The sequence below is a fragment of the Macaca fascicularis genome, chromosome 17 (genome assembly GCF_037993035.2).
Source record: "Macaca fascicularis isolate 582-1 chromosome 17, T2T-MFA8v1.1".
NCBI classification, from domain to species: domain Eukaryota; kingdom Metazoa; phylum Chordata; class Mammalia; order Primates; family Cercopithecidae; genus Macaca; species Macaca fascicularis.
This window is the reverse complement of record NC_088391.1, coordinates 82,876,527-82,892,385: the sequence shown is the minus strand read 5'-3', so window position 1 is coordinate 82,892,385 and position 15,859 is coordinate 82,876,527. Positions and strand designations below refer to the sequence as shown.

General features: G+C 35.7%; 1 protein-coding gene across 2 annotated transcripts in view; it reads right to left on the bottom strand.

Moving 5' to 3' along the window:
- The window catches only part of GPC5 (glypican 5), a 1,453,194-nt gene that overhangs the window by 925,385 nt on the left and 511,950 nt on the right, over positions 1 to 15,859 (bottom strand). For both annotated transcript variants that reach the window (XM_005586085.5, XM_065533383.2), the window contains exon 6: positions 13,694 to 13,814. In XM_005586085.5, the coding sequence (XP_005586142.3) occupies positions 13,694 to 13,814 (121 nt within the window). The remainder of the gene's footprint in view (positions 1 to 13,693; positions 13,815 to 15,859) is intronic.

Genomic DNA, 15,859 nt, shown 5'->3' with positions numbered 1-15,859 from the left:
CACCCCATCTGCCATAGTTTTGGCAAAGATTTTTATTAAAGTAATAGTTGCTCCTACAAAAACAGTATTCATTTTTAGGGTAATACTGCACTGATTTTTTTATGGAAATCTTTTTGATATCCTATAATTTATAATTGTCATAGTATCTATCCATTTGCATAGTTTTTCTTGTATCTGTCACATCTTTCCATGTATTTATTTCATTTTTTTCAAGTGCTCTAGCAGATCTGTCAAATGCTTAGCAGTATCTGTTCCATATGTTCAAACCCATCACTTTAAGTTATTAATTTTTTTTGGCTTAGAAAATTTCCTCTCACAGTCGTCTGTTTTCCCATTCTTACGTATTCAACGTTGTGTTTCCTGAACTCCATATCTTCTTATTTCTTGGTTATTCCTTTTATCAGCAGCTCTATACAAAAGGTTTACAGAAAATAAAGTTGGTCTGGGAGCGATGGCTCATGCCTATATCCCAACACTCTGGGAGGCCGAGGCCGATGAATCACCTGAGGTCAAGAGTTGGAGACCAGCCTGGCCAACACAGTGAAACCCCATCTCTACTAAAAATACAAAAATTAGCCAAGCATGATGGTGCATTTCTGTATTCCCAGTTACTCGGGAGGCCGAGGCATAAGAATCACTTGAACCCAGGAGACAGAGTTGCAGAGAGTCAGGAAGCCACCAGTGGATTCCAGCCTGGGCGACAGAGAGAAACTCTATCTCAAAAAAAAAAAAAAAAAAAAAAAAAAAAAAAAAAAAAAGAGAGAGAGAGAGAGAGAGAGAGAAAGAGAGAAAGAGATTTAAAAAAAGGATAAAGTGGCATAAGTTGCATATCCTCCCCTGAAATCTATTGAATCTACCCTAACCCTTGATTGCTGATAATTTAGCTGGGTATATGCTTTCAGATCAGAAATCAGTTGTCTCATAATTTGAAGGCATTGTTTATGCATTGTATTCTAGTATTCCTGCTGAGATACAGCTACAAATCTGATGCCTGCTTTTTTATGCAAACAATTTTGGTTTTGTTGGTTTATTTCTTTTGAAGATTTTAATATATTTTGTTTATCACCAATATTCAGAAATTTCACACTGATTACCTTGTGTGTGTATATTTATGTGTGTCTGTTTGTATGCAGGCACGTGTGTTTTCATTCACTGTGATGGTCACTTGGTGGGCTCAGTAGGGAGTCATGACTCTTCATTTCTGAAAATGATTAATATATCATTTACCTGATAAATTCATTCCTTTATGAGTTTAGTTCTGTTCTCCAACATTCTCATTATTTGGATCCCCTAAAATGAAATTCAAATGTCTCATCATTTTACTTCCTATTACTCTTTCTTTTGGTGTGTTACAATTTTTTATAATATTTATTTGACTTTACCTTCTAATGCTTCTACTGAATTTTTCATTTTTAATATATTTATTTTCTGAAGCTTTTAAAAATTTTCTCACTGATTCTTTGGAAGCAATTTGTTATTATCTTAAGAATGCAATCTACTTTCTCATTTTTTTGAGGATATTCATATAGGTTTGGGGTATTTTCTTCTGTACTGTCTGTTTTCTGTATTTGCTCCTTTCTTTCTTTATTCCCTTTGCATTTACATTTTTCATATTGTCCTTTAATGTGCAGTGATCACTGATTGTCCATTGATACTGTGCATTAGAGGCTATCTGGAAATTGTTGTATGTAGATAGGGTATAGTAAAGGATTTCACCATACAAGGGGACTTACCTTCCGACTGGGTAGAGATCCAGTCAGTACATGGAATTATTGTGTCTGGAATTGATCAGTTGCTTCAAAGAAGAGTTATTTAATTTTCTGCGTGGAATGTGTGTACTGGTCTGCCAGCATTCCGAAATCAGGCAGGCCGGTATGTGAAATGTCATTTAGTTTCTTATTTCCTTCTCTAGGACACATTCTGCCCTCTATTCTGGCTGGAATTTTGAACCAGGAGCCTTCCTGGTACATTTTTTTTTCCCAGAAAGACTGCAAGGGAGAAAGTGGAGGAGAGTTATCTGGGGTGCAATGTTGGCCTGAGAAGTTAAGCAATACACGTCTGTCTTTCACATATTTCCATGTATCCTAGGTGTTGCCAGATGAATTGTCTCACTTACTATAAGAAAACTTCTATGAATAGAATTGAATTGTAGCATGTGGCCAAATTTTCACATCTAACCAAAAGCCTAAAAGACTGTATTTCATCACAACAGCATAGTGATTCACTAAATGGTTTTAAATGGGTATTGACATGATCAGTCTATCAACAGTCTGCTAATTTTCTCTTGGATTCTGCTACAAATGATTACTAGTGACTTTACTTTGGCAATAGTATTTGACAGCAGCATGTGGTTCAACAACTGTAAGAGAGGAAATGGAGAAGGCACATATGGAAAACTTTCTTGGGGCATTTTCTGGATGAGTGATTGTAAAATTGGTTTGGAAACTATTCTAATCTAGATAGGAATTGGTAGTAGTCTCAAATAGCACAGTGGTTATAGAGAAAGGGAAGTGAACAGGATAAACATGAGACAAAATTAAGACTGTAGTAACGGATTAGTAGTAAGTTAGAAAGAAGAATTAAAGATGACACCCAAGAAATAGGCTTAGGCAGCTGGAAAGAACAGAAGGAGGAGCAAGTTAGGGGAAGGGAGAAGCAATTAGAATGGAATTCTGTTCTGGCCATGTTGATTTTGACATTTCAGGTTGCTTACCCAATACAACGGTAGACAGAAGTATCTGAGACTCAGGAGAAACACCTTGGAAGAAGATAATTAGGCAGCTATCGTGAAGCCATGAGAGAGGGAAATGCGGAGAAGGAGGGAAGATGAGAAGATAAATGGGACTGGGTGGGAATCCAGAAGAAACATAGCATTTAAAGGAAATAAAGAGATACATGAAGATCCTGGAACAAAAGAAATCAGATATTGGTGAGAAATCAAGAGAGTGAAAGCAAAGAGAAAGAGGTAAGCAACATGGATAAGTGCTGTTAAACGAGCCAGGGAGGTAAGAACTGAAGAAAAAGGCTATTGGTTTCTGAAAAGAAAAAAGAAAATCAGTGAGCTTAGCGAAAGTATTTCAGGGGAATGATGGAGGTAGCAATCAGACAGAAGTGTGTTGGGAAATCAACAGTGGGTGAAGAATTAAAAAGAGCAAAACTGATAAAACTTGTAGACATTGGGATATCAAAAAAAGATAATTATGTAGAACAGTATGTGTAAAACCATCAGAATCAGAATTATGTTATATTGACATAAACCATCATTAGTTTGCTGATTAATGGTTTATGTCAGTATTAAGGAGATGTTCTATATGCAAATGAAAATTGATGTTCTAATAAAATAGTAAAATATATGATATGGCTTGTCTGGGTCCTCACCCAAAATCTCATCTTAAATTATAATCCTTATAATCCCCACATGTCAAGGGCAGGACCAGGAAGAAGTAATTGAATAATAGGGGTGGTTTCCCTTATGCTGTTCTTGTGATAGTGAGTGAGTCTCATGGGTCTGATGGCTTTATAAGTGTCTGACATTTCCCCTGTTTACACTCAGTCTCTCTTCTGCTATCCTGTGAAGAAGTGCCTTCTGTCATAATTGTAAGTTTCCTGAGGCCTCCCCAGCAATGCAAAACTGTGAGTCCATTAAACCTCTTTTCTTTATAAATTACCCAGTCTCAGGAATTTCTTCATAGCAGCATGAGAACAGACTAATACAGTAAAATTAGTACTTAGGAAATGAGGTGCTGCTGTAAAGATATACCTGAAAATGTGGAAGTGACTTTGGAACTGGGTAACAGTCAGAGGTTGGAACAGTTTGGAGGGCTCAGAAGAAGATAGATGATGTGGGAAAGTTTGGTACTTCCTAGAGACTTGTTGAATGGTTTTGATCAAAATACTGATAGTGATATGGACAATGAAGTCCAACCTGAGGTGGTCTTATATGGAGATGAGGAACTTGTTGGGAACTGGAGTAAAGGTGATTCTTTCTACGCTTTAGCAAAGAAACTGGCAGCATTTTGCCCCTGCCCTAGAGGTCTGTGGAACTTTGAACTTGAGAGAGATGATTTAGGGTCTCTGGCAGAAGAAATTTCTAAATGGCAAAGCATTCAAGAGGAAGCAGAGCAGAAAAGTGCAGAAGGGAAATGTGGGGTTGGAGCTCCCCTACAGAATCTCCTCTAGGGCGCTGACTAGTGGAGCTGTGAGAAGAAAGCCATTGTCCTCCAGCCTCCAGAATGGTAGATCCACCAACAGCTTGGACCCTACACCTGAAAAAGGTGCAGGCACTCAATGGCAGCCCATGAAAGCAGCTGGGGAGGGGTTGAGGGGCCTGTACTTTGCAAAGCCACAGGGGTGGACTTGTCCAAGGCCATGGGAGCCCACCTCTTGCATCAGTGTGAGCTGGATGTGAGACATAGTGTCAAAGGAGATCATTGGGAACTTTAAGGTTTACTAACTGCCCTATTGGATTTCAGACTTGCATGGGACCTGTAGCTTATCAGTTTTGGTGAATTTATCCCATTTAGAATGGGTGTATTTACCCAATGCCTGTAACCCCACTGTATCTAGGAAGTAACTATCTGCTTTTGATTTTATAGGCTCATAGGTGGAAGGGACTTGCCTTGTCTCAAATGAGACTTGGACATTTGGGTTAATGCTGGTATTAGTTAAAATTCTGGGGGGCTATTGGAAAGGCATGATTGTGTTTTGAAATGTGAGGACTTGAGATTTGGAAGAAGCCAGGGGCAGAATGATAGGGTTTGGCTGTGCCTCCACCCAAAATCTCATCTTGAATTATAAACCGCATAATCCCCACATGTCAAGGATGGGACCAGGTGGAAATAATTGAAACACGGAGGTGGTTCCCAGTGCTATTTTCATGGTAATGAGTGACTCTCACAGATTTGATGGTTTTGTAAGTGTCTGCCATTTCCTCTGCTTGCACTCATTCTCTCTCCTGCAGCTCTGTGAAGAGGTGGCTCCTGTCATGATTGTAAGGTTCCTGAGGACTCCCCAGCAATGCAGAACTGTGAGTCAATTAAACCTCTTTTCTTTATAAATTGCCCAGTCTCAAGTATTTCTTCATAGCAGCCTGAGAACAAACCTAATACAATATATTTATCAATATTGCAGCATATCAATAAATGCAGTCATATAATATGTTATCTTTTAGGAGTGGCTTTTTGCAGCTAGTATAACATGTTTAAGGTTTGTCCACATTGTAGCATATGCCATTGTTTTGATCTTCTTTGTTGGTGAATAACATTACATTGAATGGGCATATCTCATTTTACTTATATAGTCATCAATTGAGGAACATTTGAGTTGTTTCCTTTTTTGGATATTATGAACAACATTGCTATACACAATTACATACGAGGTTTCTTTCTCTTGAGTATATACCTAGATATGGAATTGCTGGGTCATAATGGTTAACATTTTGAGAAACTGTCAATTTTTTTTCCATAGTGGTTGCACAATTTTACATTCCCACTAGGAATGTTTGAGAGTTCCACTTTCTCTGCATCTCTACAGCACTTATTACCTGTCATTTTTATCATACATTAAAATTATATTGAGGCTTAAGATATTAAGTAAGGTAACTATGGATATACAGTTAGTGCCTATAAAAGCTGGAATTTAGCCACAGGCCTTGTGCTAACTCAGAAGTCATGTTCTTTAGCACTTTGCTATATTGTAGCAAGCATGTTTTATTGAGACTGAAGGAAAGTCATTTTGTTTGTTTTTTAATTCTTTGAAATTGTTGGATGAACACTTATGTCTAGTAATTGTCAAAAGTATTATTTTCCTCACTTATCCTAATTGTTTAAATTAAAATGCTGAACTCTTACCTTTTAGATTTTATAATTCTTCACAATTTAAATTTCAGTGACTTCAATTTTTAAAAAGAAATATGAATTCACTGAGAGCTGGTCATAATTTGGAACCTCTTTTGTGAAATAAACCATATTTCAAAATATTTTAAGCAGAAATATATAAAAGTTTCAGTCCATAAATTACCAGAATTTGTCCTAGTCACCTAAATAAAAAATAAAAAAGTTTTACATTTTAATGTTCTTTCAACATTTTACGAACAGAAAACCTGGCAGATAAATAGCTCAAGTCTTAGTGAAAATGACAGCATGTAAAATCAGCAGCATCCACATACATGAAAAGTCAAATTTTTATCCAACACAAAACAATTACATACGCTTTAATCAAACGTAAATTACCAATGGCCAATCTGAATCCCATTACTTTAAAAAAAAAAAAAAAGTTCTCAAACTTTCCTTTCCAGTTGAGTATACACTGATTGACATGGTTGTTTTATGCGGACAATTGATTTTTTTAAATGAAATGTCTAATAGTGAAGTCAGTGCATTACACCACCCATTCCAGAAAGCGGCCTTCCATTGAATTTACTCAGACAAACTAATTGCTAAATTAGATGACCACTGAAAGTTACTGAGTGCACATCCAACACTTTCTTCTGAACCAAAAGATAACTAACTAAATCTGTTTTGATCACTACTGCATTGCTAATTCAAAATCAAGAACTGTTCGTCTCTCCGGAATGTTAGTATCATAAGCCTGGAGATGTGACAATGTCATGTAATGGAGTTGCAAGGAAAGGAGTCAGAGTGTTGTGGCAATTCCCTGACCAAGGGAATGAGTCTATAGAAGTGAAATAAGCTCACAGAATCCCCTGACATGCTGTGGTCAAAGAATTTGCAATTAGAAATTGACGAATCAGTTACGGTGAACTCATTCTGTAGGACTACCACAGGCTATTAACAACAGGAAAGGATGTTTCTAAAATTTGTTTTGTAGCAAGGGATTTAATGATAAAAGCTTGGACAGCTTTCAGAATTCAAAAATTCAGAGATACTGACATTTTTTCAAACTCCTGTGATTGTGTGTGTGTGTGTGTGTCTGTGTGTAAATACTACCTGTGTAACCATCTCTCGAGATTTAAATTAGAACCTTTTCTCAGTGTATCACAGTTCTAAAGTTATATTTATTATATTCGTATCCTAAGAACAGAGTGAAGAAAAGACTAAGAGGTAATTTAGCAGTCTTTTTCTACTAAAATCAGAGTGTCTCTCATCTCTGCCTGAATCCACTCCATTGTTATTACTGTGATACATATTACAGAATACCTACTTATTTTGTGGATTTAGGCAATGGTTATGATTATTGCTTTCCTCACATCTAAAAATCAAATTTATATTACACATGAAGACTTTTGTAAAGAAGTTTTGGTCTCTATAAAAATGAATATTTAATAGAAACATAATACTCTTTTATGCTATTTGAATTGTTAGGTTTAAGGAAATAAAATGTTTCTTAAATCTACTACTTTTAACAACACTGTAACATTTATTGGTTTTGCAATAAAATAAATCCAGAAAATTGCTGTGATATTACTTTTTATGTTTCATATTGAAAGTAGGTAAATTAATTTCTAAGCAATGGGGCATTATAATTCTCAACTAACAGTGCTCAGCAGTTAGGATTTTAACTGCTGACATTATTTTCTTTGAAAAATGATAGATGTCATTTAGTGTTTAAAGATAAATTGCTGCATAACTGTGACTTTTTTGCTGACAACTTTCCTGTAAACAAACATAATATGACCAAGAAGTTTCAAAGTAAGTTTGCTAGGTGAGCAAGTCTAAATTAAAAAGGCTCTCACATTTCCTCAATCAGATATACTAAGATGAACCAAGTGTTGTTTTCAATCTATAATATTAAAAGGCAATTGAGTCTGACTCAAACATCTGAAAAAGTTAATGTTAACATTTAGGAATAAGTGTTCTCTCCCTTTAGGAAAATTTTCACTGGCCATTGGCTATACCACATTTATCACGGATGATTTTCAAAAGGACAAATATTGCCCATTTCAGAAACAGGCTTTGGAATGCAGGAAAGTGCCAGAAAGCAACTCTGAGAATTTGCACAATGACTGACCTGGAGAAAGACGTCAGTCACAGATGGAAAAGGGAGGTGCATGACTCCCCTCTGTTGCCAAGGTTCCCATTCTCAATTCAGAAGGATTGGCAGAGGGAGTGAAGGAACATTGAAGTTTCTGAGATACTCCTTAAGGATCAAGCTATAATCCAAAGGTCTCTGTTTACATCAGATCCCAGCTTTTGTGGGGTGGGGTGGGGGGGGTGGAGAAGAGGGGATGTGTGCAGGATGTAAATATAGGGCTTATCCCAAATGATGAAATAAACGTTCTCCCCTCCCCTCCCCTCCCGTCCCCTCCCCTCCCTTCCCCTTCCTCCCTCTCTCCCACCCTCCCTCTCGCTCTCTCTCTCTCTCTTTCTTTCTCTTTCTCTCTTTCTTTCTTTCTTTCTACAGAGTCTCACTCTGTCACCCAGGCTGGAGTGCAGCAGCATGATCCCAGCTCACTGCAAACTCCACCTCCTGGGTTCAAGCAATTCTTTTGCCTCAGCCTCCCTAGTATCTGGGACTACACGTGCACGCCACAATTCCCTGCTAATTTTTGTATTTTTAGTAGGGATGGGGTTTCACCAGATTGGCCAGGATGGTCTTGAACTCCTGACCTCGTGATCTGTCTGCCTCAGCCTCTCAAAATGCTGGGATTACAGGCGTGAGCCACCACACCTGGCCAAAATTTTTCTTATAAATTGTCTTCTAACTAAAATATTTCTTTTGGACGTCCTTGGAGTACTCCCAGGTGACACCCAGCTCAGGCTAACATTTGTACAGGACTGCTACCTTGGTCTCTAGAGAGCCCAATGATGTTTTATATCAACATGTCTCAGGGTCACTGCCAAGCTTCCACCCACACCCTTACCATGCAGAGAAAGCTGACACTTTCTGTTAGCTATAACTTCCCTTGAGAAAAATGTGGCAATATGTATCAAAAGAAAATTATTAAGGAACATATTGTTAGTTTCAATTTGTAGAATGTATTACAAGAAAAAAAGATGCCAAAAACATTTTATGTCTACTGATATTCCTATTAGTCTTTATTATCATAAAAAACTGGTCACAACCTAAATATCCAACTTTAGGTGACTGGGTGAAGTAAAACTGTAATCTTTCCATATGATAGGATAATATGCCAGCACTAACAACCAGATAGCAGAATATTTAATGCCATGGAAAAGTACTTGTTTTGTGTGATCAGGTGAGCAGTTCATATCACAAAATCAAATGTACCCTATGATCTTATTTTTTGAAGTGAAGTACTGATGTATTTATATGCATAATTAAGTATAGAAAAAAGCCTAGATGCTTTCTCTTGTAAGTCTTTTTCATTGTTTTATAAATGGTATCAATATTTATTTTTCACTTTTTCCATCAGATTTCCTAGAATAATAAAATTCAATTCCTTCTGATGAGCATTCATTATTATTTTTTGTTGTTGTTGCTGTTGTTGTGAGACAGAGTCTCTGGAGCTAGAATGCAGTGACCTGATCTCAGTTCACTGCAGCCTCTGCCTCCCGAGACATTATTCTTAGAGTAAGAAAAAAATTAATGTTATTAAGTATCTTCTCTGTCCTAGATCAATTGTCTAAGTATATAAAAGATGACAAATAAATTTAATAAAACGTTTTATCCATTCATAGGTTTTTGCAATACAATTTTTTTGTATGATTCCATTGTCTTAGAGTCTCCACTAACAGTTTTGGTGTGAATTTATACTCTAAAGGAAAGGTAACAACCTTATACAATCTCAAGGCTTAAGTACTATCCACATGCTGTGCTTACAAACACACACCTCCAGTTGTGTAGTCTCCCTGAGTTCTGCACATTCCTCTTGGGTATCTAATAAGCATCTCACATTTAACAAAACCACTGATTTTTAATCAATCCCAGGGACTCTCCATCAGACCTACTCTTCTCTCAGAATTCTTTTTATCACTTAGTGGCACTATCATCCCACCAAACCTTGCTATCAACTTTCTTCTACCTCCCAGGCTTCCAATCGATTAACAAATCACAATAACCCCACTTCCAATATATGTCTAAATCAGCTTATCCACTCTTACTATTCCAGTTTCAATTATGTGGTCTTCTGTGTGTACTACTGTCTTTTTTCATTCTTGCATGCAGGGTCAATTTTTCATAGTGAAGTCCTCATAAAACATAAATTAAATTGTATCAGCTTCTGTTTGCAGTTTTTATTTATTTATTAAATTTGTGATTATTTATTTATTTATTTTGAGACAGAGTTTTGCCCTGTCACCCCAGCTAGAGTGCAGTGGAGCCATCTTGGCTCACTGAAAGTTCCGACCCCTGGGTTCAAGGGATTCTCCTGCCTCAGTCTCCTGAGTAGCTGGGATTACAGGCGTGTGCCACCATGCCCGGCTAAATTTTGTATTTTTAGTAGAGATAGGGTTTCACCACGTTGGCCAGGCTGGTCTCAAACTCCTGACTTCAGGTAATCCACCCTCCTCAGCCTCCCAAAGTGCTGAGATTACATGCATGAGCCACTGCACCCCAGTAGCTTCCGCTTACAGTTTTTAAATGACTTCTTAGTCCACTTAGGAGAAAAGATAAACTCTTTACCAGAGCCTACTAGACTCCCCAGAGCCTGATGTATGTTTACCTCCTCCCTTTAACTCACTCTGTTTTAGCTGCATGGCCTTCTGTTCTCTGAATAAAATAAACGTATTCCTGCCACAGGGCCTTTGCACCTACTTTTCCTTCTGCCCCAGACATAGTTCTCACAAGTTTTCCTGTGACTCCTTTCTTCTCCTTGTTCAGTATCAACCCAAACATCTCCCCCTGAGTGGCCTTCACCAGCACATTCTTCTTAAAATATCTTTCCCTACCTCATCCTGTTTGGTTTTGTTTATAACATGTGTCGGTCACAATACTGGTTTTATTTACTGTTTATTTACTTTTTTCTTACAATGGAAAACCCATGAGAGCAGGGTTGTGTCTGCTTTATTCACCACTTTAACCTCAGTGCCTGTACAAAACCAGGACCATACTAGAAACTCAGTGAGTATTTGTTGAGTATTTTGAATGAATTAATTATTAAAACATTAAAAAGTGACATTTTCCAAGTAAAAATCTTTATCTATTTCCTTCATGACTCTAATTGCAGACAATTCAGGGTAGAAATAAGGTTCAGATCAATGGCAGCCCGAAAAAGGTATTTTTGGATGAGTGTATGCAGGCAATTTTTGCTATTATGGCTGGCTTACTTCCATATTCTTTAATACACGTATGTCCCTGTGGTGAGAGATGGCATTTTTCATAGCACAAAGGTGGAAAGTAAATTTAATATCTCTTATGATAAAAAAAATACAGAAAATTTTATACAAACACTAAGAAGTGATCATATAAATCTACATATTAGGATCTGAAACCTATTCCTATGTTGACATCTTCCATGGCCCTACTCCTAAATTAATAAATTCTCACAGAAGGCTATTTTCTGAATCCTTTCATAGCTGACATTGTGGAGGTGCTGTTAGCCATCCCTTGATATTGACAGTACAATAGCCATCCCTGCCAGGGCATATGTGCATTGTCAGTAGTCAAAAGTTTGGCAAAGTAAAACATTTCTCTTCATCTCCAGGAGAACAGTTTATGAAAGAGCATATTCTTAGGCATTAAAGGTGAATGTTTCAGTGACACCTGTGCAAGACAGAACTTTCTGCTATCCTCTATAAAAATCTAAATTTCAATCATATAATTCTAGCAGACCTTAAAAGGATAGACCTCAAAGGTAGCATTGTATTTGATATTCTCTTGCAACCCCAGAATGAAACTTAAGCATGAATAATTGGAGATCTGCACATTCCTATAAAGATTAAAGAATCGGACTCAAGTTCACACAGAAGCTAAAAAAGAAAGGCAGGATGACTTCCCTCTGCCACCTTGAAAAGGCTATGGCTTTGAAACCTACAAAACCAGAAATGGTGGAGGAGGGGGGCAGTGTTTTGCTGAATGGGCAATAAATATGTGAACCCTCCTCCTAAGGGTTTTGATTATCCTTTCTATCTTGGGTATCTATGTGTTCCTCTGCGAATGTGTTTTCTTATAACGTGCACTTCTTATGGAATAGCACCATCCTTATTATCTGTAATAGGGTTTCCATTCTGCTTTCATCCTGTACATATCTTATTTAAAAAACTGAATAAGTGCCCAGTTAATATGTATATTTATGTATTTGTAAATTATACTTATGTGCTATTGCACTAATATATTACATATATTATATACCTTACTACAACCAAAGAAATATAAAAGAATGAGACTGAATAAATGTGCACTTAAGGTCTGTTTTTCCTTCCTGCACCCTCTGTGAAATGCTTACCCCACTTAAGAAACCACAAAGATATCACCATGTTCTCACAGTGAGATTGTACTCACTCCTCAATGAGAGGAGCTGATTACTATTAAAGCTCTTTTGATTATATCATCAATTATGCACTCAAATTTTCAAATAATCTAGATGTACATGTTATACTATAGTGGACGATACTGTGAGGTACCAACTGGACCAGCTCAGCAGAGGCTGGGAGGTTTAACTCATCAGTAGTCATGATACCACTTTTCTCTTAGACTTTTCTAATAGAATTTATTTTTGGTTTTGACAGCCAGGGCAAGAGCTCTGTTTTCTACAGGTATCAATGGTAGAATAAGCCATTGTTGCCTCGCAGAAGGGAGAAATCTATGGTATTGGACGCCAACCCCCATGTCCTTCTTATGTATCCTTTCCTTGAGATATAGGGACTCTTGTGAAAATGGGAGTCTAAGAACTGGTCTGCAAAAACTTAAGCTTTGTCTTTGCAGAACAATTATGAGAAGTCTACTATTGACTCTTGGATATGTTGTATGCAATAAAAACTCTGTACTATTCAGGTATTGTTTCTGACCCATGATACTAGAAATAAATATCAACTACCCATACAAAGTTTTGCTTAGGAACAATGAAAGTATATTCCAATATAAATTTTTGAAAATGGCTAATAACTAAAACAAAAAATAGGCTTTCTTACCCCAAACATCAATAGATGCAGAATGGAGAGTAATAGTCACAACATGCAACACAATGTTTGGTTCTAATTAATAGACTATTTCAGTGAAATATTATTTTGATAAATATGTTCATGCTTCATTTGCCATGTATTAAAAACAGCAATACACACTCACTTGATGAAAAGTATTATTGAAGACAAAACAGAAGTATTTCATAAACAACCATTTGCTAGATTATAAGATAACATGTAAAAGGTGTTATAGGAAATAAATATTATAAATACATATTATTCATCTATGACCTAACTTGTATCAAAATGCTGCAAAGCTGTCATAGCAACATTCAGATAATTACCTGAAAGATAACTCTGGCATCTTCTATGGTCTTATATGTGTTTTCTTTAATGGTCACAGTGATTCCCATGTTCAAACTTATTCACTGAAGACAAAGCATATGCTGAGATTCTCACTATTGAAATGCTGAGGCTGAGGCTTGCTTTTCACAGATACAGATTGTCCAGCATTAAAATACCACTGCATATTGACTGCATACAAAAATCATTAAATATTTCCAAATGTCCTGATACAAATAATTCCAAATGTCCTGTTACAATATTTTAGGTAGGATTATCTGATAGGATTAACATATTTATCAAATGTGATAGAAAGTAGCCACTTATTATTTATTACTGAATTTACTAATAAATATAGGATCAGAACTTACCTGAATAACGTGCTTCAGTTTATCAATAATCTGATTTATCACAGGATCAGTTCCCTTGACTTTGACTTCGGGATTTCCAGACTGGGCTTTGATTCCATTTCCAACCACACGTTGAGTATAACTGGCAAGGGAAATGTGAAAGATATATGACTTAGTACCTGATCAGAGTATTATCTGCCACAGCTGTGTGAACATATTTCAGGTCAGAATTTCCTCCTTCAGAGAATACACCAATGTATTTTTCTCTTGGCACAGAAATGCTTATCGTGCCATTAGATTATTCTAAAAATAATGTTATTCACTCAATGGACCCAAGCAAAAATTAAATTTCTTTTCTAATACTACTTAACAATATGCTACAAAGAGTTAATATATTACTCACTTTGTTATAAGGTCTTGCTGCATTATACATATGTCTGCACCCATATTGTCTAAGTCAGCTTATGTTATGCAGTTCCTATCCTATTTTTTAAGTATTAGGCTACTATATATTACATATATACACACTACTATATATATAGTAGCCTAATATATATAATATATAGTAGTATATATACATATATAATATATAATTACATTATATATTGTATATAGATATATGCACATATATGTATACATGTATACATTATATATGTATATTATATGTATATATACTGCAGCACATATATACTATATATGCATAATTATATATAATACATATACAATATATAGTATAATATATACATATATAGTACATATGTATACATGTATATAAAATATATACACATATATGTAATATATATGTATGTATATATTATATGTATGTATACTAGCCTGATATATATATTTTATATATCTATTTCCTAATTAGCTCCTCCAAGTAAAAAGTGATGAAACTTTTTAATAATGATAATATCAGTTGGACATGATAAAAATAACGTTATTAATAAACCTTTTGATTTTTAAAATAAGCTTGAACCCATTTCTTTTTGCAGGCATAGAGGGACTTAGAGTTAAGAATTCCAGTATTCATTAGGGATTTGGCAGTATCCACCAATAACAAACAGTATAAGGAAAACAATTATACCTATGTTGTTAATGTGTAATAATATTCTTTATTTTCGAAAAATAAAATTTTATTTTTATATATATATATATATATACACACACACACACACACACACATACACACAGAGAGAGAGAGAGCGCATCTCTTAAATCCTTTGTGGCACTGGTATGTTATTCTTTACTCTCCCAATATTCCAAGCAGATAACACACGTGGCATATATATATATGATATATATAAAATATATTAAATATATATAAATTATATAACTTTACAAATCAATATCATAAACCATAACTGTAAAAGTTTAAATAATCAAATATATAAAGAACTGAAATCTGCAAAATATTTTCTAAGTAGAGGAAACAATCCGCTTTCACTTAGGTTCACCTAAACAAAGATCTGGTACATCATGTGGTGTGTAAAAGGGTCATTTCACAAGTGGTGAAAGCCATTTGAAATTTCACTACCTTCCCCAAATTACAATCATATAATGTCAACTTAGAATTAATAAATATATTTAAATTCATTAGTCACAAAGATGTCTTAAGTGCATGCTATATTCCAACTCCTGTACTAAGTGACTAGAATTATAAGAAGGTGTAAGACTCAATTTTTGTCCTCATAACGCTCATTACTTAACCAGGAATATAGCAATTAACTCATTCATTTGTATGTTTATTCATTACATTTTATTACATTTTAAAAATACCATAGATTTCAGCAATATAAATACCCTTATTTGCCTGGAAGAATAGCATAATATAAATACAACTCAACAGTTAAAATACAACATTATGAAAGTAGTTGGAAGGAACTGCACATGCCAAGCATGAGGAAAGATAGGACAGGTAGTAGACATTCTGGATATGGAGAAGTCCATTTGGACTCAGACTAGGGAAAAACTAAGAGAGAAGTTGTAACTTTTAGGTAGCCTTAGATGTACTGAGGTAAGAAGAGGCCAGCTGTGGTATGGTTAATGAGAACTTCAGGGCAAAGGATGTCATCCCAGCAAGGAAAATGGAAAAGGTACGTGAACAAAGCAGACAGGGAGAACGGACCTCTATTCACAAAACAGAGAGTACAAATGGTGGAAAGCAATGGATAGAGGGCCACACTC